Source organism: Oncorhynchus keta, chromosome 9 (genome assembly GCF_023373465.1).
Source record: "Oncorhynchus keta strain PuntledgeMale-10-30-2019 chromosome 9, Oket_V2, whole genome shotgun sequence".
Classification (NCBI taxonomy): domain Eukaryota; kingdom Metazoa; phylum Chordata; class Actinopteri; order Salmoniformes; family Salmonidae; genus Oncorhynchus; species Oncorhynchus keta.
In genome coordinates, this window is record NC_068429.1 from 40,237,451 (window position 1) to 40,262,149 (window position 24,699).

Consider the following 24,699-nt stretch of genomic DNA (forward strand, 5'->3'; position numbering starts at 1 on the left):
TGTATCAATGTTGTCTTACCAAAAATACTGAGTAGACCAACTGTATCGAGCATTGTCAAATCAACAGCACACATGGAGGTTTGTTCCATTTTATTAGATATTCTGTTCAATTCCATTATCTAGACCTTGCCACAGTTCAGCAGCTGTGAAACAAAATATTTTTACATTCACTACTAAATTCCCATGAATTTTACCTTGTGATCAGAAAATCTTTCAAAGGAAATGAACAGTAGATTTTGCAAGTGCTTGGTCATGATGACAAGACATACAGTATGTTATGGACTGTAAGGCTCTATTCAATCTGCATCGTTGAAGCATTACAGAGTCTGTGATAGAAATTTAAAAGGTAATTTTTCAATAGAGCCGACATGCAGTGTTTACCGTGAATGCGGTCTCTGCTAATGCGGGAACATTGCCTTTAAATTTCAATCTCGCTGTAATGCTGAACTTCCACGATACGGATTTAATAGAGCCCTAAGGCCAGTGTTTCTCAATCCCTTCCTGGGAGGATCCACAGAGTTGCACGTGTTTGTGCTAACACACCTGATTAAACTAATCAGTGGCTTGGTGATAGTAGTTGAATCAGGTGTTCGTGCTGGGATAGAAAAAAATGTGCAACCCCTCCCCTCACACCCTGGTTGACACTGGTGTTTCTATAAAGACTAACCCACATCATGGGACAGTTATGGGTCACATTCGACCCAATAGACAATGATCCAACAGGAATGGCTCAAATCTACAAGACAAAACATTAAAAAGTGAAACAATAAAATGGCCCCCCAAAAAATAAAACTTCACTGTTTCACTTAACAGTGTCTCACTCCAAGGGTTCATTACCCAGGAGATCAAAATCATCTTAAAACAATATCACAATGGGAATTAACTATCAAAATCTTCAATTAGTTTAAATAGAGATACTTATATAGCCTTATCTGTTAATAATGCTGCAGCAGCTACATGGTCAGCATTGCGCCGATGGAGAACGTATTACTTACTGTATCTGCACTAAAATATTGTCTTTGCGTACTTCAGAGAAATTCATTACCTCAGACACATTGTATTACCTTCGTGAATGTACAGTCAAACTGCAGAATTGATGAAAGCCATGAGGGCGGAACATCAAAATGACCACAGTCACAGATCTAGGATCAGATTATTGTCCAAATCCTAACCTTAGCCATTGGCAGAAACAAAAGTGAATATTTCAAAGCATTGTCTGAACAACACGCTGATCTGAAATCAAGAGTATGATTATATTTTACACCTGAACACCCCATTTACGATATTGTCCTGCCAAAAGTAGTGCACTATATATGGAACAGGGCGCCATTTGAGCCAGCGTCCTGCTGTATATAGTTAACAGTACTGGGAGACAAGACAGGTCCGTCTAGAGTAGACCCAACCACCATGTATCATCGTCAATATGAAATCAGAGGACGGTCAACACTGCAGTAGTAGAACTAGGCTGGTTGTCCCACAGGACAGCTGGACAGTCACAAGGACCATGTCTTTCTGTCCCTCCTAATGGTATAGCAGACCTGGGGATCATCTATCAAATATTTCAAAGTATATATATATATATATATATATATATTTTTTTAAAGCCACCAAAGTCTAGCTCTCGCTCCGATGTCATTAACACACGACGTGACTCCAAGTAGGCAGAAAGCAAAGGGGCATGAAGGAGGTACTAGTTACAGCTGGTTTAGCAGCACGAGGCAAAAAAAGAATGACGAAATGTTTAAAACCTTAACACGTTAAAAAGGGAAATGACGACAACATACATGATCAATAGACAGTAATGCAACAACAAAAACACAGCAAAAAAAAAACTAAAACATACAAGAAATGTAGACGTATGCTAAACCACTCGATCACAACCCTTATCTGTTAGACAGATGGTTGCTGCCTGGGCCAGTGGTGAATGGAGGGAGAACAGCATGACAAACAGAACTACAATTGTCCAAGAGGCTATACAAAACCCTTTACAGTATACACACACACACACTCTTCATCAGTTATAGTAAAATAGAAGCTAGGTTGCCCTGGGGTAGCCCAGCCCTCTTGTTAAAAACCAGAGGCCAATTCCATTTCAATGGAGTCCATTCAGGAAATGCATTGAAAGTCCAATCCAAGAAATTACATGTTTAAATTGGAATTTCTGGTTGAAGTCCTGAAAGGACTGAGTTGAAGTAGACCTGGCCCCCAGCCCTGGTATTGAAGCCCTAGTTTACAGGAGGGGTGCAGCTACAGCGCAAGGCCAATTTACAACAGGCTGGATCAGGTAGCAGCGAGAAGCCTAGCTGTGCCAAAACCACTCAGAAGCAGCATCCTAAACACACACACACACGTAGCCATAGTTGTGTCCACAGAGGATCCTCACCCTTTCTCGTTTGGACACACTCCCTAATGGCAGAGTACGGAGGCATCCGAACGCACATGCACTGCCAGTCACTGTGGGTTGCAGTTGTACACATACACTCACGAGTGTGTGTGTGTCTCTGGCTTATATATTGTAAGGTAGCGAAGGATAATGAAGTCATGCAGAAACATCACGTTCTACAAGAGAGAGCCACAGACCTGGGACAAATCAACAAAAGAACAACGGTCTCCCCAGCCACCTGTCAGACAGACAGGACAGTGACCAGGGATTAAAATGCTTCATCTACATCCCAAAATGGCACCCTGTTCAGACCCAGCGCTCAGGCCAGAAGTGGTGCACTATATGGAATAGGGTGCCATTTGGGACGCGTTTCAAGTCTGCAGACCACTACAACTGGGATAAGGGCTTGTACGGACCGTAGTCTCGGGAGGGGGAAGAAACACGGATGAAACCAACCAGAGCAATGGCAGAATGACAGATACAGTATGATAAAAACAGGGAACACAAATACATGACAAATTAAATTGGTCCAAAGCCTGTTAATACATTATCTTATTCCAATTTTGGGGGAAATTATAACATACCGAGAACTGTAAAACAACAAATAACATTCTTATCTGTTTAAAAGGCTTTCTGTGTCTCTGGATACAAACGAAGCCCGTCTTATAATCAACTAACAATTACATTTTACCTTCTGTGCAAAGAGTTTAAAAATTTTCTTTAAATGCAAAACCGCTTTTGTTTTTCTGTGTGAATAGGAGGCATGTGATTGAGGGTCAGTACAATAACATTGACCAATCAGGACAACCCCCCAATATATGAATCATGGGAGACAGGAAGTAGAGCAGAGACTTCCTCTCCTCTGTGGACATGGTAACATCATCATGGAAGGGTTTTGTTTGGTCAACCTCACTGCTCGTGAGCTGCAGTCATGCCTCGAACCTGACCTGACCTACGCAGCTGGGACAAGGAAGGAGAAAGAACAAGAGAGATTAAAATAATGCGGGTCACCACAGTACCCCCTGAAGGACAAGAGTCTGTCTGTGATGAGACGGAGGAGTGAACCACTTTTGTCATTCCATCAAATGACTATTGCCTGGTTCATATAATGTACTAGCTACACTGCCAATGTTCACTTCATGAAATACAAAAAGAGTATTTCCCCTTTACAGCACATCAACCCATCTCCATCGTCACAGTGAAAACTCTTATCCTCTCTGTCCACATGACAGATAATTCCCCATGTAGGCAACATGACATGCAGAAAGATGGCAGATAGCAACAGGGTAGTGGCGCAGCCCCAACACCTGGAACCACACACATAAAACACACCATGTTAGTTAGAAAGTGGACAAAAAAAAAAACTAATGAAGGTTTGAAAAAGGAGGATGAAAGTGGTGCAGCAGAACTGCTGAGAGAGGCAGACGGAACGGAAGACAGGCGTGATGGAAAGAGTCAGGAACAGAATGAGACAGCCACATGGAGACAGAGCCAAAGCCACCATAGACAGGACAGACTGACCCAGAACGTTTGATTAGACTGGAAACATGCAGCTGGCAAAAAGTGAAAACAAAAAAAAAAAAAAAAAAGGCGATGAGCAACAAAAACGAGTGCGGGTGAAAGAAAGATACAATGAAGACGAGTACAGGCATAGGATGAGTCCACAACGCCACGATGATGTCATTTCCTGTGCCCTGCTGGAGAACTTACTCAGCCTCTGACCTACAGGGGAGGGGGCTACTCTTCAGAGGTTGCCGAGGTTCCTCGCACGGTGCCCTTCTCACGCATCTAAAGGCAGCAGAGCAGAACTGTCAGCTGGACCAATCAGACCTCCATAGGAGGGTCAAAGGTTAAGGCCTAATGAGGGTCACAGACAGTCCTAGAGAGGTGATTTGTTGTTTATTGTGGTTCCTGATCCCTTCATGCGTCTGGAATCAGGTGTTAGTTACCTCTTCATCATCATAAACATCAAAATAAGTCTCCACCACAAAAAAATATGAGCACTTTCTCAAACTCTAAGGCACAAGTCTAAAACCTAGGAAACAACTGTGCGTTTGTGTATTACCTCTTCCAGCTCTTTCTTGGTCTCCTCTTCCATTCGTCGGATGTCTGCCATGGTCAGCTCCACCCAGTTGTCGATCCAACAGAACAACTGGCGATGGAAGTTAGTGAAAATACGCTTCTCTTGCTAAAAGAAGGAGAGAGGTGGAGGTAGGAGAGATGAGTGATGACAATATTAAGTATCAGTCTTTTCTCATTAGAAGCCCTAAAAGTAATGTGAAAAGGCTAAGAGAGAGCGAGAGAGAGAGAGAGATAAAAGCGTTGTACCTTCTGGATGAAGTTCTCTACTTTGGTCTGCAGGCCCCACCACTTGAACTTGACAGTGACCAGTTTGTAGGCACACATCTTAGGACAGTCTGTCTTGTTCATCAGATCGTTCTGTCAGAGGAGAAACACAGGAAGGGTGACGAGGGAAACATTTCAAATGACATTTTCTACAATGTTGATTTTGGGCCAGTAGCGTCCAGCAACGCAAACAAGAGAAGCGTGGCATGTTGATTTAACCCTCTTCTGAACGAGGTCAAACGTCAACATGACCAATTAACACAGACAAGGCAGAAGGGAGTCCAGTCCTGTACCTTCCATTCAGGTGAGAGTGGTCCTCTGCCAGTCTTTGTCGATTTGAAGAGAGCAGGGTCCTCCTCTGGTTTATAGTCCTGTAGAAGAGAACGTACATTACAGAACATGCATACTGAAAACATATACACATTACTTCCCATTATAATCCTGCAGGAGTGAACACGCACAGAGAGAAACTATTGAAAAGGGAGTACTAATGTACATGAAGTTAATATTATCTAGAATGAAGCCTCTACCAGACCTCTCGCGGTTCACATACTACTGTGTAAAAGGAGATGTGTGGATAGTACAACGATCTGAGGAACTGGGAGATCAACACAATTCCCTTATGATGAAGGAATGCCACAAACGACCACAGGCTCTCCCCTAGTCCCCACTTTAAAAAATTAAAATAAAAAAATTGGTCAGACCTGTGTGTGTGTGTGTGTGTGTGTGTGCGCCTGCACCAGATGGACCCTCAGATTAAGCTGTGGCCCTGCCACTGATCCACTTATGTCATTAGGAGTACAGGAGCCACTACTGTAGCACATGCTCTCTCTCTGTCCTGAGTGTTCAGTCAGTACTGTACAGGAGAGACTGACAAGACAGACATGGTAGGCCCACCACAGACAGAGAAGCTCACTCCAATACCGCCTCTCAACTACAGAGCTTGGGGATCCTGCACTGTGGCTTTTGGGTGGGAGGAAGGCTGATTACGCAGACTTATAGCGACAACAAGTCACGTCAGCAGTGTGTCAGTAAGGTGACGTGTCGATCAGAGTTTCTACACAGCGTCTTGCACATGCACATTTTCTGGCAGGCAGGAAGAGACTGCCAGGCTAACAGCAGATACAGGCTAGAGATGACACTAGCCTAGTAGTAATCCTGTGGACAGATGCACGTTACATTAAAAAAATGGTAGTAACATCTGTCGACAGACTGTGGGATGCGATGACTAAAGAGGAATTTCATTCCGGACCGCTGATTTCCAGTTAAGAACCAATTCGTATTTACAAAAACGGCCTACTCTGGACGACGCTGGGCCAATTGTGCGCTGCATTACGGTACTCCCAATCACGGCCGGATGTGATACAGCCTGGACTCGAACCAGCGACTGTAGTGACACCTCTTGCACTGAGATGCAGTGCCTTAGACTGCTGCGTTACTCGGGAGCATGAAACTTGCCTTAGACTTGCCAGAAAGACTCCGTTTAGAGGGGTGAGAATTCGGTAGCGTTGTTAGTGTATTTTCTAACACGTCTCCCCCAGATCTTAAACGACCATGAAGCAATTAAGCAATATTTTAGTTCTGGGTGTTCAAGATTAGATTGGCACACAGCCAGTCAACATGCAGTGACAACTCGTCCACATGGGGGAGACAAATACATTGACATAACCGTCAGTGCCTGGGACAGATTATTTTACCACCTGGGAAGAGAGCCATCTTCATGTTACTGATCTCAAACGGCTGATGAGCGGTTAAAACCTCACGGCTTGAACCAACAGTCATGTCAGGTCTGACGAGCAATATAGGACGAATCTATTTATTCAAATATTGTTTCGAAGTATTCAGAAATATTGGTCACATACACGTGTTTAGCAGGTGTGTGTGTGTGTCCACTCACCCCATGGGCCACCACATCTTTGTCTGCGATATCGATGGGGACTACCTCCACTGTCTTCCACGTAGGACCATCCAAGTCATGCACGTTTTCCAGCGTTCCCATGTCAGGTTTGTGCCACGTCTCAATCTTTATCAGGAAGTCATCTTTCATATACTCGTTCTGGAAGGAGTGAAGTGAGCAAAGAAAGGATAGAAAAATCTAAAACCGGCCCTTGTTTTAATCAAGTCTCCTAACTGAATTCTAGATGATGTGGGTCGGGGCGGCAGCCATATTGGGTGTACCATTCCAAATGTTTGATTAGTTACACCTCCTCTGTACAGTAGCCTTAAAACATTAGCCAATGGAGAGCTACAGAATGCCTTAAATAGAGAGCCAATGGGAATCTCTAATGCTGAGAAAGCCTTGAATGGAGGCCGGAGGCCTATTTAAACCCACTAGCTAAGCTAATTAACTGATCGGACTGAAACGACACGTCTGGTTAGTGAACTTCTGCACTCTGCCCAACTAAACCTTGGCGTGCTAGCATTAGCAGCGCAGCTAGCTACACACCACCACGCTACGGAAGTCACACTAACGGGAATGAGTGTCTCAAACACACTACCCCACACAGACAATGGCACGAGTCTGGGGATGATGGTGTGTGTGTGTGTGTGTGTGTGTGTTCAGTTCACTACTCACCGTTATAACTGCAGCAGATGGATAACACAAGCAATAGAAGAAAGAAGGAATCATTGGTTAACTTTCAATAAGAACTATTAAAATGTGACAATGTTGGCCAGTCGCAATCAGAATTGGTCTCAATTGAGTGTTTAAACAAGAGTTGTGGGACTCACCGGTGCGACAGAATGGGTAGGCGTTCCAGGCTTTTTCATGGAAGACTAATGCTCCCTCTGGTGCAATATACCTCAACCAGGCTGGGACTTTACTGCCAAGAGAGACAGGAGTCAATCATATGGCTGCGTTTACACATGTAGTCCAATACATTTCCACTAATTGGTCTTTTGAGATCAGCTCTTTTATCAGTAACTGGGCGAAAGATCAGAATTGGGCTGCCTGTGTAAACGAAATCTTTGGAAAATATGCATGTACACTCCACCACCACCCCAATACTGTATACGTGTAGCAGATTTGGTGTGTGTGTGTGTACCTCTTTAGATGGTAGACTTTGTGCGTGTACTGTCCCTTCTCTCCCTCGTCCTCGTAGGGTTCATTTATCAGCACCTCGATGCCCTCTCCTCCCCCCGTCTCATTCTTACTGGCCTCTGCTACAGTGAACAGCTGACCGACTTGGTACTACAACAGAGAGAAGAACACAGACATGTGTCACAGACACGCAGAACATCAAAGTGTCACTAACACACATCAATTGGGCCAATCACTGACAGAGTCACTGTTAGTGGTTGAAAGGGGATGTTATTTGACGTTGTGTTTATATGGTTTATGACCATCCATATTAAGGGTTAGTGGTTTAGGATATGGCAAGCTAATGACATTTCACACACACAAACTCTATACATATCAGAAAGGGTGTTGTGACTTCATGGACTAGGAGCCGGACGACACAAAGCTCTGCATTGTCTGTGTGTGTGTGTGTGTGTGTGTAGAAAAAGATTGTGAGTTTGTGTCGTTGCGTTGCGTCGACAGTACCACAGAAAGACGGCCAATACAGTCACCGGCCCAAATCTGCAACCCTGTCCTATTGTTCTCTAACAAGGGACCTATTGTACCCCTGCATCGGCCCGAACACACACACAGTTCCACTTTAGGGACAAGAGAGGAGGAAAGGAGATTCTCATACAAACTGGAACAGTGGGCCTTAGTTGGCTGCAATGTATTTGGCTCGTTTTGAATTGATTCCAAGGGAGAGATGGGTCAGTCACGGAGATACCGTTTCTCTACTATCAGCAACAGTTTGTCCAGTAAGGCGTTAGACCTAGGTGTGAAATCTAATGCTTCCCTTGATACCCTGGGCACATCTAGAGGTGATGGGGAAAGCCATCACATTTAGGAAACTGTTGAGCATGAAAACCCCAGCAGCAGCAGAGAAACCCGGTGCGCCTGCCACTTACTACCCATACCCCGTTCAAAGGCACTGAAATATTTGTCTTGCCCATTCACCCTCAATGGCACACGTACACAATCCATGTCTCTATTTTTTTTATTTAAAAAAAAGTATTTGGGTAACAGACAACAGAAGTGTCAAGGCTTAAATATCCTTCTTTAACCTGTCTCCCCCCTTTCATCTACACACAATCTATGTCTCAAGGCTTAAAAATCCTCCCCTTTATCTACACTTGAAGTGGATTTAAAAAGGTGACATCAATAAGGGATCATAGATGTCACCTGGATTCACCTGGTCAGTCTGTCTTTGATAGAGCAGTCATTCCTAACATGTTGTACACTCAGTGTACAGTAGTTGAAACTACAACCACACATTACAAGCCTTCAGAGCTGCAGCCTGCTCTGAAGTTAATCTTTATATGGAAGGGAGGTGATTGACCTCAGTCCGTAGGACCTGACTAAGGGGGAAATGGCCTTCCCTGTCAGGATATATGACCCCTCCAGGGTGGTGACTTTACAGCTGTCACACTGTGTACCTGCACTAAAAATCTTTATATGCTGCTACTACATCACATGCTTCAGGAGAACATCATGTGTTCATCATGCTGGAGTATTAATGCTGTGACAAAACAGACTGCAGTGGAAAGAAAGGCATGCCACAGACATTCACTGATATAGGTTGCTGCTACATGGGATGTGACAAGCGGACCCCCCCCCCCCGAACACATTCACAAGCTAAGCCTAGGTAGGAATAGGTGTGAAATAAAATGTAATTATTATTATTATTATTATTATTTTTTACTCTATATATGTATTCTTACAAAATCAAACGTTCGTAGCCGTTGGCCTATGGCGGTTCTAGTGTTAAAAGGTGTGTGTGTTTTCAGGCCGTTGCAGGGAGACCATATGCCCCTTGTTAGAGAACAGGGTTGCAGAATTGGGCCGGTATTAGTCTTCTCCCTGTGGCACAGTCACCGCAGACAGTAACTTTTCTACATACACACAGTTACCAGTTCTCAACACAATTGAACACTCATTCTTGAGCGGCACCTGAGACAGCATTTACCATCAACAACAAAATACCAAATTATGGAATTTCTCATGGAAGAATGGTGTTGCATCCCTGCAAGAGTTCCAGACACTTGTAGAATCTATGCCAAGGCACATTGAAGCTGTTCTGGTGGCCCAACGCCCTATTAAAGACACTATGTTGGATTTTCCTTTGGGTCACTGACAAACACAGGGATGTGACTGCACTGGTAAACAGTGTGCAGAATGGCACTTATTTATGATAGTTTGACAGCTTGCGGATGAAGTTGTAGACGTGTTCCCAGCAGTCAGTCCGTACTTCAGCACGTTTCCAAAGTTTTTCCAACTTAACGAGCTTTATACATATACACGTGTGGCAAAAATTCTAAAGATGCATATCTCCTACTAACGTTACAGTATTGTTGCGTTAGGTATGTCATTTTTTGTTATTGTCTTTATGAAGATCGGGAGTTATTAGTGGTAGGCAATACTATGTTTTGCTCGCTTAAGGCCCCCAAAAGGCAAGAGCCGGCCCTGCCCATATGTGCATATCTACCCCAACTACCACTGTATCCCTGCACATTGAAATGATACTGACCGTGTACACAGTATAGCGTACATTCTCGTGTTTTACTTCTCATCTGATTTCTTTGTTGTACATCTGACCCAGTATAAATTCTGTGCTCTTTAAGATCATATTCTGGATTTTGACCTTTAATATTAAACACTGCGTTGTTGAGGAAGAGCTTGTAAAGTCAGCATTTCACCGTACTGTTTCACACCAGATGCATCCTGTGCATGCAACAGATACACCTATTGTCACAAACAAATCAAAGTTCATCAAGGCTTTATCAATGCCAACACCAATTATGACCTGCTTTCATACATGTAGACTTGCATGCATGAAAGCAGGAAAATAGCATAACAATTGTGTTTGTGTGGGCTATGACATGGTGGTACTCACCTCTTGCACAGAGATCGGTAGGATCACACGGCTGTAAGAGAGAGAAATAAAGATAAACATAAGAAAACAAAGATGTTCTACCAGTGTTTTGATTTATTAGGACTCCCATTAGCCGACGACATCTAGTCTTACTGGGGTCCGACACACAACAAACGAGACATCACTGACAAAATACTTGACATACATTTAAAACCTTAACATGTAGTGTGTGTCACACATAGTGTCACACATAGTGTCACACGAAGAGACTAAAAGGGGCCCTTGCAGTAAACCAAACCATATCCATGCCTCAGCCTGTCTTGGCAGAGTTCAACCAGAGCCAGGAGTGAACTCCAGTAACCCCACACACTGTGAGACTTGTCAGTTCTTCATCATTCAGACCACTGAGCTGAACATTTTCTAATAGGAAAGAACTAACATTTTTAAAAACGGACGATTTTCCACACAGTTGATTTGAACATTTAATTTGGGTACTCATTCAGCTTGTTCTGGGAATATGAAGAGATGCATCTGCCCTACACAGTGAATGTCCACCAGAGCTGTTGGCAGATAATTTCATGTTCATTTCTCTACCAAATGCCGCCTCCAACATCGTTTGAGAGAATTTGGCAGTACGTCCAACCATCCTCACAACCGTAGACCACCTACGTGTATGGCGTTGTGGGGGCGAGCAGTTTGCTGATGTCAACGTTGTGAACAGAGTGCCCCGTGGTGCCAGTGGGGTTATGACACGGCCAGGCATAAGCTACAGACAACGAACACAATTCAATTGTATTGATGGCAATTTGAATGCACAGAGATACCATAATGAGATCTTGAGCCACCTTTCGTGCCATTCATCACCTCATGTTTCAGCATGACAATGCACGGCCCCAACTCGCAAGGATCTGTACACAATTCCTGGAAGCTGAAAATGTCCCAGTTCTGGCCTGCATACTCACCAGACATGTCACCCATTGAGCAAGTTTGGGATGCTCTGGATCGACGAAGTGTTCCAATTCCCACCAACTTTACACAGCCATTGAAGAGGAGTGGGACAACATTCCACAATCAACAGCCTGATCAATTCTATGAGAAGGAGATGTGTCACGTTGCATGAGGCAAATGGTGGTCACACCAGATACTGACTGGTTTTCTGATCCACACCCCTACCTTTTTTTTTTTTTTACATTTACATTTAAAGGCATCTTTGACCAAGAGATGCATATCTGTATTCCCAGTCATGTGAAATCCATAGGTTAGGGTCTAATGAATGTATTTCATTTGACAGATTTCCTTACATGAACTGTAACTCAGTCAAATCTTTGAAATGGTTGCGTTTATATTTTTGTTCAGTATATGTAGGAGTAATTTCTCACGAAACCTAGACCAATACATTTTTAACTAAATGTAATCCATAGAATAGTCCTTTGAAGAAAGGATTGTTAACATACTGTATATTTGACATATTAAATGACATTTTGGCCTTACTCAGGCCTCCTTTAAGACTCCATAACGTCTCATCTGAAGATGCTACAAATCTAAAAATCGGAGTCATGAAGCTTTACCACTTTCTCTGTAATATGAGTAGTATTTTGATTTCAATAAATTAAAATACATTAATTTATGAATATTGGAAAGTATAAACACGAATATAGAAAACAATTTGGCAAATTTTTTCTCCAGTCAAATGTCAACTTGAATGGGGATGTCTATGATCTATTTAAATAAGTTTCCTATGGCAGATTGACTAATTAAATTAATTAGTCAGTTTAAAACAATGGATATTCTCAACCACTCAAGTCAACATTCTCTGATGTGTGGGCCTTCAACCATCTTTGTAGTACCATTTGAAAGTTGAAATTTCAATTGTATTCACATTTTAGTTAAATGTATCAGCCAAAACATGACACCCACCCTGTATTCAAGAGCCTGCTGTGTCTCAACCGATGGTGGGCACAACAGACACCTCTGAAGATGTAGCTTAGACCCTATTTTACATCATACACAGAGTGTACAAAACATTAGGAACACCTGCTCTTTCCATGACAAGTTGAAAGCTATGATCCCTTATTTATGATGCACATGGATTGTGTATGTGTGGCATTCAGAAGGTGAATGGGCAAAATAAAATTAAGTGCCTTTGAAAGGGGTATGGAAGTAAAGGTGGCAGGAGCACCGTTTGTGTCAAGAACTGCAAAGCTGCTGGGTTTTTCATGCGCAACAGTTTCCCGTATGTATCAAGAATGGTCCACCAAAGGACATAAAGCAAACTTAACACAACTGTGGGAAGCATTGGGGTGGCAGGGTAGCCTAGGGTAGCCTAGTGGTTAGAGCTCTAATCCCCGAGCTGACATGGTACAAATCTGTCGTTCTGCTCCTGAACAGGCAGTTAACCCACTGTTCCTAGGCCGTCATTGAAAATAAGAATGTGTTCTTAACTGACTTGCCTAGTTAAATAAAGGAAAAATAAAAATTAGAGTCAACATGGCCCAGCATGCCTGTGGAACGCTTTCGAACACCTTGTAGAGCCCAGACAAACAGAAAGTGTATGTGAACATATATACTATGTTATATATAAAATAGTTTGACACCTCCGTAAGCTTTCAAATTATATCAAATTCAACCATTTATCTTTTTCAGTGACAAAGACATGGATGTCTCATGGTAGGGTGGGGTATGCAAAATGGGTCAACTTTGAGAACCTCAATCTCCTGAATCTTTTGGCATTCATGTCCAAAAAGTCCCTTTTTCTGACCACCATGGGCAAACACATATGGAAGGTTTAGTTCAAATCAAAAGAGTTGCAGTCAGAAAGTGATTGACATCATATGGAAATAAGTAAAACCTTAATCTTAATCTTTCCAAAACAAAATCCAAGGAGTGGCTGCAAAAATCACAATGATGTCCTCAGTTCAGAAGGTTATTTTGAAGTTAGTCGATTCAGCACATGTGCACTCCAGGATAAGAGGAGACATGTTTAGTTTACTCTGATAGTCTGCTGTACACAAAACCAGCTGTGTCCACCGCATGGTCTGCAAATACACCATACGGGTTCTACATAGTAGAGCAATTACAAGCCCTAGCTATGGTAACTGACTTCCCACAGACATCATACAACATGATACAGGAAAGCAGAGCTGTCCGTGGGAAGACCTTTGGAAAAGGCAAACAGATTTATTGATCTTTCAGTCATGTCCCAAGTAGTTTAATTCCTGGATCACCTGAGGAATATCTGGTGAGCTGACTGTTCAGTCACCACCCATAGACCTTAAAAGGGAATAGGCACCGCTTTAGTGTTCTTGACAACCGATAGGGGATATGTCATGACACCCTGAGCAAAACGACTTCACACACACACACACAACTTGAGCCTGGGTCTGTTGGGGAATTAATCAATTTAAATCTAGACAGCCCTAAACCAAATCTGGATGAAACACTAGGACAGTCACTGCACACTTGGCCAGCATGTCAGGAATGACTTGGCCATCTACAGCATTGAGCAATACTGTCAGTGCATTACTGCGCTTGCTTGGCGGTGATGTGACTCACACTATATCAAGCAAGACAACGGGGGAGGATAATTTATTGGCATTTGATTACAATGCTTGATGATGCAGCCAAACACAAGTGTGAGTGAACTGAAGGCCGGTAGCGAGCTATGTATGGTTGCCATGAAAACCGCTGCAGCTGAAGAGACAAGCAAACATTTAGCGCTTAACAAAATCATCAGGGAAACGTGCACCCTGCAAGTAAAGTCAGACTGAGGTAAAAGCCTCTACACTGTCGACCGGTTGCATGTTACGCCAGGAAAGAGTAGACGGATAGACTGAACACAACACCACAGATACTGTCTTTGACAACACGGTCTAAAAATAACGGGCTAGGTAGTTGCTGGCTAGGTAATTGTAATTAGCTTAAGTGTCATTTAGCCACCCAAGCTGATGGTTAGCTTGCATGCTAGCTAGTGAACGATTTACTTGGAAAAGTAAACTAGCAAAATAACTAGCATAGTAGTGTGTGCCGACTCGCACACTGTCATTTGAGTTGTATGGTATTTTGCATTTCGTAGAAACGTCTCACTGACGGAGTCTTGAGTACCTCGTCTTGTTTAACAGAGCCCCCTGAGATGGCACCTTGATAATCTGTCACTCGCGAGACCGAAGCTTATGGCACCGTGTTAACCAGCTAACCTATATGCTAACTTTACAGGTGTAGACACATAGCTACCCCGTTAGTTACTTCGTTTCCTCCATTCAGATTCATTCAAAGGTAACGTTAGCTCGCTATCGCTGTTGTCTAGGCCTAGACACCGGTATCGTGAAGACACATCCTGATCCACCCAAACACTCACAATATCCTCCCAGCTGCCACAAATACGCAAAGACTTATTTCAAATTACAGTCACGTTGACTCAATACATTGCCGAACATAATTATATGTGAAATACTTCAACTCACTATTCCTTGATAAGCACCATCTTCTCCTCCCGGGCTGCGGCTGCGCAAGGTTATCTACGTCACCAGCAATTATCAACAACGATTTGTTTCCGCCCACGGGAGTCGCCGATTGGTCAGAACTTGCATACCTTGTGAACCGGGATGGAGACGAGTCAGCGCTATCTAGATTCCTTGCGACTTTTTTTTTTTTTGATTCCTTGAGACTTCCTACGCCGAACTCGGTCCTCGTGACACTAACGATTGCACGTTTTGTTTTTTGCCCAACCACTACACAGTTGCAAACTTTGATCATTTGAAGCATCTGTATATTGTTAGGGGGAAAAAACTAAACGTGCACAGAGTTTGGAAAACGCTGCCCTAACCTTAACCCTTACCATTTATTTTAAATATCAACTGCAATGGGGGGTATGGACGTCCCAAGTACCCAGGATAGCACAGACCGATGGAGAAGGGACGATTAATACATTTTGGTATTTGTGATCAATAATATTTCTTATGTGTTATATCTATATATATCTCTGGTTCGAATCATAAAAATATCAAGGTTTCCAGAGGTTTCTCTGGGCAAGAACTATCCCAAATAGCAGTACAGGTAGACAGTACGTTTCTAAACCAATGTCACTTATCTCAATATTATTGGGAATACAATCATCGCATTTCCATAACCAAAACCTGTATATGGGTTTTGCTCTAAAGAACCAGGATGTCACCTGCCAAGTCCTCACTTTCAACAAGCATCATCACAGGCACACCTAATTCCATCTCTTACCTCTATGGCAAGCTTGATCAAATTCTTATTTTATAGTGTATAAAGTTGATCACACTATAAATATCATGGTTGAGGGTTCCGTTTTGTTCACGAAGGCAGGAGCAAAGTCCAGTTTTATTGAAAAGAATTTACTGAGAAAAAAACAGATGCATCTGCAAAAAGTGTTTTCAAAAGACAATACATGTTTCAATAGTAAGAGAGTTCATGCTTTCAGACTGACACTTCATTTACATAGGTCTTCTCACATGTCTTTTCAGCAATTTAATAAAAATATGATATGTTTTTTATTTGTGTACTGTTTGCTTTTTAATATATAATACATTTAATACTGATGACAAAACACTGGATTTAATTAACAAAATAACAATATAACAGTTACAATCCTTTATAATAACAGTTAACAATAATTATATTCAAATAAATCATACATTTTATTGTTTTAGATAGAAAGTAAAAACACATTTTTTGTATTTTCAGTCATCGTAACAGTCTCCGAGCCTGAGACAGAGTCTGCCTGTATAAGGTGTCTTTACAGTGTAGAAGGAGACATGAGGACTACATGCTCTGTTGTCAGTGAGGAACCATAGGCACCATAACCCAGGGTTATTATTACAGACCAATCTGACCCTCTGTCCTTCAGTGACTGCATGCACTCTTCTCCTCTATGATCTAGCACTGATCTGTCCTCCCCACTAGGGGGCAGTCAGTCACCGCAAAGTGCAAATCGGAACTTCAGTTTTAGTGGTCCCCAGTGGACCTTCTTGCTAACGTAATGTTCAGTCCCTTTCATAGCTCGCAGCCCAGCTAGTAAAGCCCACCAGAAGAGCCTTAGAGTCAGGAGCAGATATCTAACCATGAAGAGTCTCTAACCCACAGCTCTCCAACCCTGTTCCTGGAGAGCTACTGTCCTGTTGGTTGTCGCTCCAACCCTAATCTAGCGCACCCGATTCTAATAATTAGCTGGTTGATGAGCTGAATTGGGTAAGTTACAACTGGGGTTGCATTAAAAGCCTACAGGAGGGTAGCTCTCCAGGTACAGGGTTGGTGAGCCCTGCTCTATCCCCTCTCAGCATTTAGAGGAGGGGAAGAACTTCCCAGGCGAGGGGAACTTGAAGCCATTCCCAGAGGGCAGTCTGACAGGGTGTGGGGGTGCTCCAGGACTACCTCCCCTGGAGGAGTCAGTAGCAGTCTGAGGAGGAGGCGCCACTGGTGGTTTTGAACCCAGCATTCGATGTCCGTTAAGCGGGTTGATGGGGCTCTGGGGCCCCTCAGCGTCCTGGTTCTTGTTGTTGGACCCATGTCTTGGAGAGAGGTGGAGAAGCCCCAGGACATCTTTCTGGACCGTGCTCATCTTCTTCCCCCCATCTCGGAGCACTCTGCCTGGGCCGGGAACCTCCTGCCTCTGGGTGGCATTGGACCAGAAGGTTTTCAGGTTGTGGATGGCCTGGACCCTCTCGTCCACCAGGCCTGCCTGTTTCAACCGGCGCAGGCCAGGGGTTTCAGCCAGGCTGGAGCGGGACGCGGTAGAGCCTGTAGAGGAGTAGGAGAGGGCAGGGGAGGGGGCCAGGGAGAGGGCTGGGGAGGGGGCCAGGGAGAGGGCTGGGGAGGCGGCCAGGGACAGGAGGCTGCCGGCTGGAGAAGGGTGGCCTGAGCTGGGGGAGATGGAGATGCTATTGGGGGAGTGTGAGATGTGCGGGGTGTAAGGAGAGCTGGGGTATTTAAGTCTGAGCTGTGCATGGATGTGGGGGTCTGGGGTTCTGGATGGTGAGGGGTGGGGGTGAGAGAAAGAGAGGGAGGAAGAGAGGGAGGATAGGGCCGGGCTGTTGTAGCCGGAGCTGATCTTCTGTAAGGACGAGCAACGAGAGGGGGGTTTGGGCCTGGTGGAGAGGAGAGGGGTGGAGATGGGTGAGAGAGTGGCAGGGAGGGGTGAGAGAGGGCTGGAGAGGGAGAGAGGTGAAGCCCGGGCCTGTAGGCTGGCTCTACTACTGGGTCTGCTGAAAGCGCTGGATTCAGACGAACGGAAGCCCAAACCACCTCCAGTGGGGGTCAGGGGGACTAAGGTGGAGGAGGGTGTACATTCTTGTCCTCTTAGCCCCTTCTCCCCTCCCCCATTGCCTGCCCTTCCTGTCCTCCCCCTCTGGAGGCTCTCCAAAGCCTGCATGTGGCTCTGGGTCTCTTCCAGGATCCTGGTGGCCAGCTCCTGGGGGTCCAGAGGGGTGAAGGGTGGCTTGTCTTCCTGGGACTTGACGGTGCTGTCTGTCTCTGTACTGGACTGGTCAGACTCCGAGAGGACTGCCTCTGTACTGACCACCTGACCTTCAGACAAGCTCTGAGAGCTGGGGAGGAGAGGAGGGAGAGAGATGTTTAACTTGATGTGACAAGTTGCAAACAGTTAAAGCAAACAAGTGTCTTTTTTAGCCTAGTAAGAAAAAAAAGCAACAGCTTACCCCTGGGACTTAACGTGTGTGGTAGGGCTGGGGGGTATGGCCAGGGGCGGGGGGAGGACTTTGAGCGGTGAGGTGGGAGTGCTGACACTCCCCTTGGAGGAGATCGAGACGGGGTACCCCCTCCCTGCCGCCCCTCCCCTCCCTGCTCCTCTAATGTGTCTGTGTCCCCCAGGGAAGGGTAAGGTGTCACACTCCCTCCCCCCTCCTCCCAGAGGCTCACTGCTGATGATAGAGAATCCTTCATACTTATCCTCCCCCTCTGTCCCTCTGCCTACTCCTCTGTGATTCGTTAATCTGTTTCTCGACACATCTCCTGTATGTCGGTGAGAGACTCCTCCGCGGTGCCGCTCCAGTTCCTGCTGCCGCGAACGCTGGCTGATGCCATCACTTCCTGCGGGTTCAGGGCGGGACAGGAAGCTGAGAGAGGAGGCGAGGGAGCTGAGGCTGTAGAGGGAGATGGCGTCGCATGAGAGACTGTCTGGGCCACCAAGCGGGGGCGAGAAGGGAGGCTGGGGGAGGTTAAGGGGGACGGAGGCACACTGGGAGGAGGAGAGAGACTCTAGAGATGAAGAGCTGTCCAGGCTGAGGCGTCTGGGGAGCTCTGTGGAGTCTGCAAGGGCGAGAGGAGAAGATGGAGGTGAGACAGGGGTAAGATGAAATGGTGAAGCACACTGTAACTATAGGAAGTCCAGGTGCCTAGATACTGTAACAATGTAGAGAGAGGACTTGGAGACTCTTACCAAACAGTGCCAGTAGAGACTGCAGAGCAAAGTGCATTGTCCGTCTGCAAGCCTGTTTACCAGTCTTCAATAGCACCTCCTCCTGTCCTGCCTCACACAGGTCAAAACCTGGAGGGAAACAGAGAAGGGAAACACACACAGCTAACGCTTTAGCTCAATGGGCTAACACAGTCTTGTGCCATGCAGGAGACCTGGGTTCAAACTTGACACACCCACAGTGGCTCTCAATAGATGAGATTGGCCGCCACTGCTACAATACAAGTATATCTACCGCTCAGTGCGGTGATGACTCACCCAGCGCAGCCAGGAACTCATGACAACCAGGAAGTCTCCACAGCTGGACACTAATGGATACCTGGATGGGAGCCAATGAGAACTCCTGCTCCTTGTCACATGTCTGTTGCTGAACCAATACCTGGTGGAGCTGGAGACAGGGAGAGGTAGTTTATTAGGTTATCGTAGTTTAGGTTACTTCTGCCTTGTCCTACTTTTTTGCCTCAGTATGAGTTTCTCATGCCAGAAAGATACAACTTACCATTCCCACCATATTTTTAACAGCCTTCAAGTGGTGGGTAAGAGGAAGAGCGAAAGAGATAGAGGACTTAAATTGTTAGGAGCAGACCATTAGAAAGTAACAAATCTTATAAATGAAGACCACGCAGGGACTACCACTATTTATAAGCCCTAAAAATTCAAGAGGTTATGATGATATTAATATTGACCCCACATGCAAACATTACCAGGCCCATCACATGCATATTCAAATCATATTTCTGGGGGAGCACTTTTGTGAAACAACCAAACTGGGCAAACTGCCGATCGCCATAGCCTACCCATGGGAGAACGGGGGTTGGGCGGGTCCCAAAGTCAAATTTATTCATACATGATATCAAGTTGATTCATATACATGCTATTTAAAATACTATTAACATGGATTATCAAGCTATTTGATTCTAGATTTTAGGACAATTGAGGTTATCAGAAACTCACGCGTAAAAATAGTTTGATGAATCTTTTTAATCTGGCTTTATCTTAGTAACAGCACAAAGATATGTCAAATCAGGTAATGACATCAGGGATGATCATCAAACAATCTTTGTGTGTGATCGTCTGAAATCGAGCGTGCAGCATGTCAATTAATCAGTGTGTCTGTGTGCATTGAGGCCTACCTTGTTGATTAGCTGTTCTCCAGTCTCAGCAGCAATGACCAGTTTAGAGAGGGCCTGGAATGCTGAATGAGGCAGACCTGGATGACAGAGAGGATTGATTGATAGTTTTCCATGTAGGGACTGGATTATAGTGCTGTGCTGGCAGTCTGATTGGTTTATTATTTGGTTGAACGATTGACTAATTCATTGATAGGTTACCTAGTAGTGACTGCAGAGTGGTGCTGCAGAGCTGCAGCCGGTCTCCAGGGTCGGCCATAGGGAAGAAGACAGCAGCGGGGAGACCACTGCCGGTACCGGGACAATCTAACCGGAACCCCACGGCTGACAGCAGGGCCTGCCATCCCGGTACGCCACCAACCTGGTGGATTCATAGAAAACAGATATATTCATTATGATAACACAGAATAACTAAGTAATGAGAAACACCAAAGACCTTACACTGAAGTAAAGAGCACACACACACACACGCACGTATGCAAACACACACACATACACACCTTGTTCTCCACACTCTGCTGCAAGGTGTACATAGCATTACTCTGACCATTCTGTATACGCTGGAGAGACTTCTCAACCTGAGGGATGGAGGGTAAAATCACATTATTAGGCAAGGTTCTTTAAAGTCTCGTGAATGGACATAGGTGAGACGGCAAACTTTGGGCATGTTCATTACCAGGTGCAAAAGTACTCTCAGGGAGTCTCTAGCCCTCTCAGGGTATTGGAGGATCTCTGCCAGAGCCTGTCCAATCAGAGACGAGGGGCTGTTCAGCTTCACATCACAGCCAATCAGCATGAAGCCTGTGAGAAAACAGGAAGTGGAGTGAATAACGTGTGAAGTGTGTATGTGTGTGTGTGTGTGTGTGTGTGTGTGTGTGTGTGTGTACTAACCCGCCCAGTTAGAAGGGTGTGAGAAGTGTGTGCTGCTCTGTAGAGTCTTCATGGCCTCAGTGAGAGCTGCACTGGCCTTGGTCCCATTCAGCAGCGCCGTGTAGAAGGTGTGTGTGAACACCTTGGAGGCTGCCATGGGAACGGGCCACAGTGACACACACACACACTGCACCCCCGCTGCAAGGAAGGCACGGGTCAGACCCACCACCCCGTCAGCTGTCACCCTGCTAACACACTCCTGGTACGACCTGAGTGGGGAGAAGAGAGATAACAAGTTTATAAACGTAGACGTACGGCATAAAAATATATAAAAACTGCTTGGTTGATAATTAGGTATGTGTGTGTGTGTGTGTGTGGCTCACCCCAGCACCACCAGTTTGATAGGCAGTCTCAGGTCCAGTATGTCTGCCGCAGTGAGCAGAAACTCCTGAAGTGGTGGACTGTCACACACACTCTCTGCATCACACACACTTCCTCCGTCCTCGCTCCCGTCCTCCCGTTGCTCAGTCCTTGCTCCCACATCCCCAGTCTCGCTTGAAAGCGATCCCCCACACGGTGCACTCTCCTTGGGCCGTGTTCCCGAGTCCATCCCTGGATCCTGGCTGGGGGAGAGAACCAGGGCCGCCAGCTTCCAGGAGACATGAGTAGCAAAGTGAACACACTCTGCCTGGCCCATGGCTGCTATCACACGGTCCTGGAGAAGAGAAAAGAGAAGTGAGGAGAATATTGCCTGTTTGTGCGTCTCAATAAACCACAGGAGTAGAACACACACGCTTTATTTTCAGTACCTTGGTGGCCTGTGTTCCAGTGAGGGGCTGGCAGCCCAGCAGTTCCCCCAGGCGGAGGGCCTCGTCGTGGGCTGAGGGCAGCGGACCCCACAGCCAACGCTCCATCACCCTGGAGGGCAGGCGTGGAGCCCCTACTACTGCAGTCATGGAACCCCCACCGTTGTAGAGGAAGGGAGCCCCACGACGAGGGTAGGACTGGAGGTGGGGAGGTGACGCAGATTTAAATGATTGATCGGTCAATGACACAATCAATAACACAATTATTATTATGACAGCATGGTTATCAGTATATTGAATTGTGCAGGTTGTGCTGTTGTCTTGTGTAGTGTGTGTGTGTGTGCCCGTGAGGAAATTTGAGTGTGCGCTGTACTATACACCCACCTTAGCTACAGGCCCCAGGCTCTCTAAAGATGGGACAGCTAGAAGGTTGAACCTCTCATACAGGTACTCATTAGAAGAGCTACCTTTGAGCAGAGCGAAGGGAACCAGGTACAGCTCTCCCTCTAACACCAACACCAGCTGTCTATGTCTGCCCACTGCACCACTACTGGGCATCAGCACCTAGCGAGGAGGGCGAGAGAGAGCGAGGATGAAGGAATGACTATAGACAGATAGAAGATGTAATTCGATCTACGTCAAATGGTAACGCGTGTGTGACGGTAAACACACACACACACACTCTTACCCCCTCCATAGGTGCAATGAGCAGGTGGTGAAGTGCTCGTAGGGGGGGTTTGCCGAGGGGGCTGGGTGGGGGTCTACAGGGTAGAGAGGGGGTCTCGCTCACTGGAGACACCGTAGAACTGACCAGACAGGAAGAACTCCTACTATCCCTGTAGAAATATGCAAAAAGAGGCTGGTTGTTTAACAACAAGTAGATATTGCATAGGAACATGCGACGTGACACTCTCTCCATATGAAACATCAGACTTGAAATATGGCGACGTTTTGAGTCTTCCTGCAGAAGACACCCACCCACCTGTTGAAGAGGTTGTTTCTGGAAACCATGCGTAGGTAGCCTGTCGGGTCGCTGGCTGAGCTCAGCCGTTCCTCAAACTGCTGTTCCAACAGATCACCCGCTTCGCTCTCTGTCTCACCGCTGTTACATGCGCACACACACACACACACACACACACACACACACACACACACACACACACACACACACACACACACACACACACACACACACACACACACACACACACACACACACACACACACACACACACACACAGTAAGGTGCTGTTGGCTAGGGCAGCAGTACTGCAGTGGTTGTCAGTGAGAACAATTTGTGAGGGGGAACATTTGCTGACACAACACTGAGGTCCATGACAAATTAGCCTGCAGTGCTGGCGCCGATGGAAGCTGCGTGTGGTATTCAACTTTATTACCCTCCGAGGTGTGATAGTCTCTCTCTACTTTATTAAAGATTGTTTGGCGCTTCACTGACGGGTAGCCAGTGTGCAGTGTGTGTGTGTGTGCAGTGTGTGTGTGTGTGCAGTGTGTGTGTGAGAAAGCGAGAGAGGCTGTGAACTCCCATTATCACTTGGAGGGGTGCAATACATGTCACCTCTGAACAAGCCCATCCATTCTACAGAGGGAGGGAGGGAGGGAGGGAGGGAGCACCGAGCCAAGCGATAAAGAGCGCTTGCAGTCTATCAGTGAAGCACTGCACAATATTTGAATAAAGCAAAGAGCATCGCAAGGGAAAGACACACACATACCTGCTGTAGTAGTCGTCAACTCCCAGAGCCTCTCTAGCTGCAGTGATGTGCTGCTCCAGAGTCTGGCAGCCACTAACTCCTCCCCGCTGGATCTCTGAAGCCTGCAGCTCGGCTCCTCCCTCACCCAGGTACACCTCATGGAACTTCACTATACCTGCACACAACAGAGGGTGAGAGATTTAGAGGTGTGTGTATATGTGTGTGTGTGTCTCTGTGTGTAAGTACCTACCTGTGCCTGGTGCCAGTAGCCAGCTGTAGAGGTACCCTGCGGCCAGAGAGAAGTACAGCACCAGTGACTTTTGACTGTTGACCGTATTCAGGATGTGTTCTACGGTTACCGGGGAGTAAGCGTCAGGGGTCAGGGTATAAGGGTCAGAGGTCAGGGGTTGGTGACCCTGCTGTCGCTCCACCAGGAGGTCGGCGAACGCCCGGGTCCGACCCCGCTCTGCCACGGCTAGGGCCTCGTCATAATGACCTGGAGAGGAGAGAGGGATGAACAGAGGGATGAGAAGAGAAGAGAGAGAGCGACAAAGAGATGGGAAAGTGCAAGTAGAGAGAGAGAAAGAGAGAGCGAAATAGAGACAGGAAGAGAGAGAGAGAGAGAGAGAGAGAGAGAGAGAGAGAGAGAGAGAGAGAGAGAGAGAGAGAATACCAGAACCCACTGGATTCTCCAATTACATTGAATGAGTTACAGGACAAAATAAAAACCCTCCAACCCAAAAAGGCCTGTGGTGTTGATTGTATCCTCAATGAAATGATCAAATATACAGACAACAAATTCCAATTGGCTATACTAAAACTCTTTAACATCATCCTTAGCTCTGGCACCTTCCCCAATATTTGGAACCAAGGACTGATCACCCCAATCCACAAAAGTGGAGACAAATTTGACCCCAATAATTACCGTGGAATATGCGTCAACAGTAACCTTGGGAAAATCCTCTGCATTATTATTAACAGCAGACTCATACATTTCCTCAATGAAAACAATGTACTGAGCAAATGTCAAATTGACTTTTTACCAAATTACTGTACAACGGACCATGTATTCA

General features: G+C 45.7%; 2 protein-coding genes across 3 annotated transcripts in view; both read right to left on the reverse strand.

The window, feature by feature from the left end:
• Positions 1–75: 75 nt before the first annotated feature.
• Positions 76–15,244, reverse strand: LOC118387784 (phosphatidylinositol transfer protein beta isoform-like). The gene is made up of 11 exons (XM_035776490.2): positions 15,120–15,244; positions 10,681–10,711; positions 7,774–7,919; positions 7,460–7,551; positions 7,305–7,312; positions 6,627–6,785; positions 5,023–5,100; positions 4,712–4,822; positions 4,449–4,571; positions 4,094–4,171; positions 76–3,343 (listed from the first exon to the last, which is right to left on the reverse strand). Exons 1-10 carry the CDS (start codon positions 15,137–15,139, stop codon positions 4,121–4,123), a joined length of 819 nt encoding a protein of 272 aa, XP_035632383.1. The 5' UTR covers positions 15,140–15,244; the 3' UTR covers positions 76–3,343; positions 4,094–4,120.
• A 1,215-nt stretch (positions 15,245–16,459) lies between these two features.
• The window catches only part of LOC118387785 (tetratricopeptide repeat protein 28-like), a 90,480-nt gene continuing 82,240 nt past the window's right edge, over positions 16,460–24,699 (reverse strand). For both annotated transcript variants that reach the window (XM_035776491.2, XM_052525855.1), the window contains 16 exons: positions 23,877–24,122; positions 23,648–23,801; positions 22,900–23,019; positions 22,606–22,753; positions 22,302–22,481; positions 21,921–22,115; positions 21,495–21,826; positions 21,133–21,380; positions 20,918–21,042; positions 20,742–20,819; positions 20,443–20,602; positions 20,245–20,321; positions 19,370–19,499; positions 19,076–19,183; positions 18,336–18,945; positions 16,460–18,224 (listed from right to left, as the gene is read on the reverse strand). In XM_035776491.2, coding sequence (XP_035632384.2) covers positions 16,955–18,224; positions 18,336–18,945; positions 19,076–19,183; positions 19,370–19,499; positions 20,245–20,321; positions 20,443–20,602; positions 20,742–20,819; positions 20,918–21,042; positions 21,133–21,380; positions 21,495–21,826; positions 21,921–22,115; positions 22,302–22,481; positions 22,606–22,753; positions 22,900–23,019; positions 23,648–23,801; positions 23,877–24,122 — 4,181 coding nt within the window. In that variant the 3' untranslated portion in view covers positions 16,460–16,954. The remainder of the gene's footprint in view (positions 18,225–18,335; positions 18,946–19,075; positions 19,184–19,369; positions 19,500–20,244; positions 20,322–20,442; positions 20,603–20,741; positions 20,820–20,917; positions 21,043–21,132; positions 21,381–21,494; positions 21,827–21,920; positions 22,116–22,301; positions 22,482–22,605; positions 22,754–22,899; positions 23,020–23,647; positions 23,802–23,876; positions 24,123–24,699) is intronic.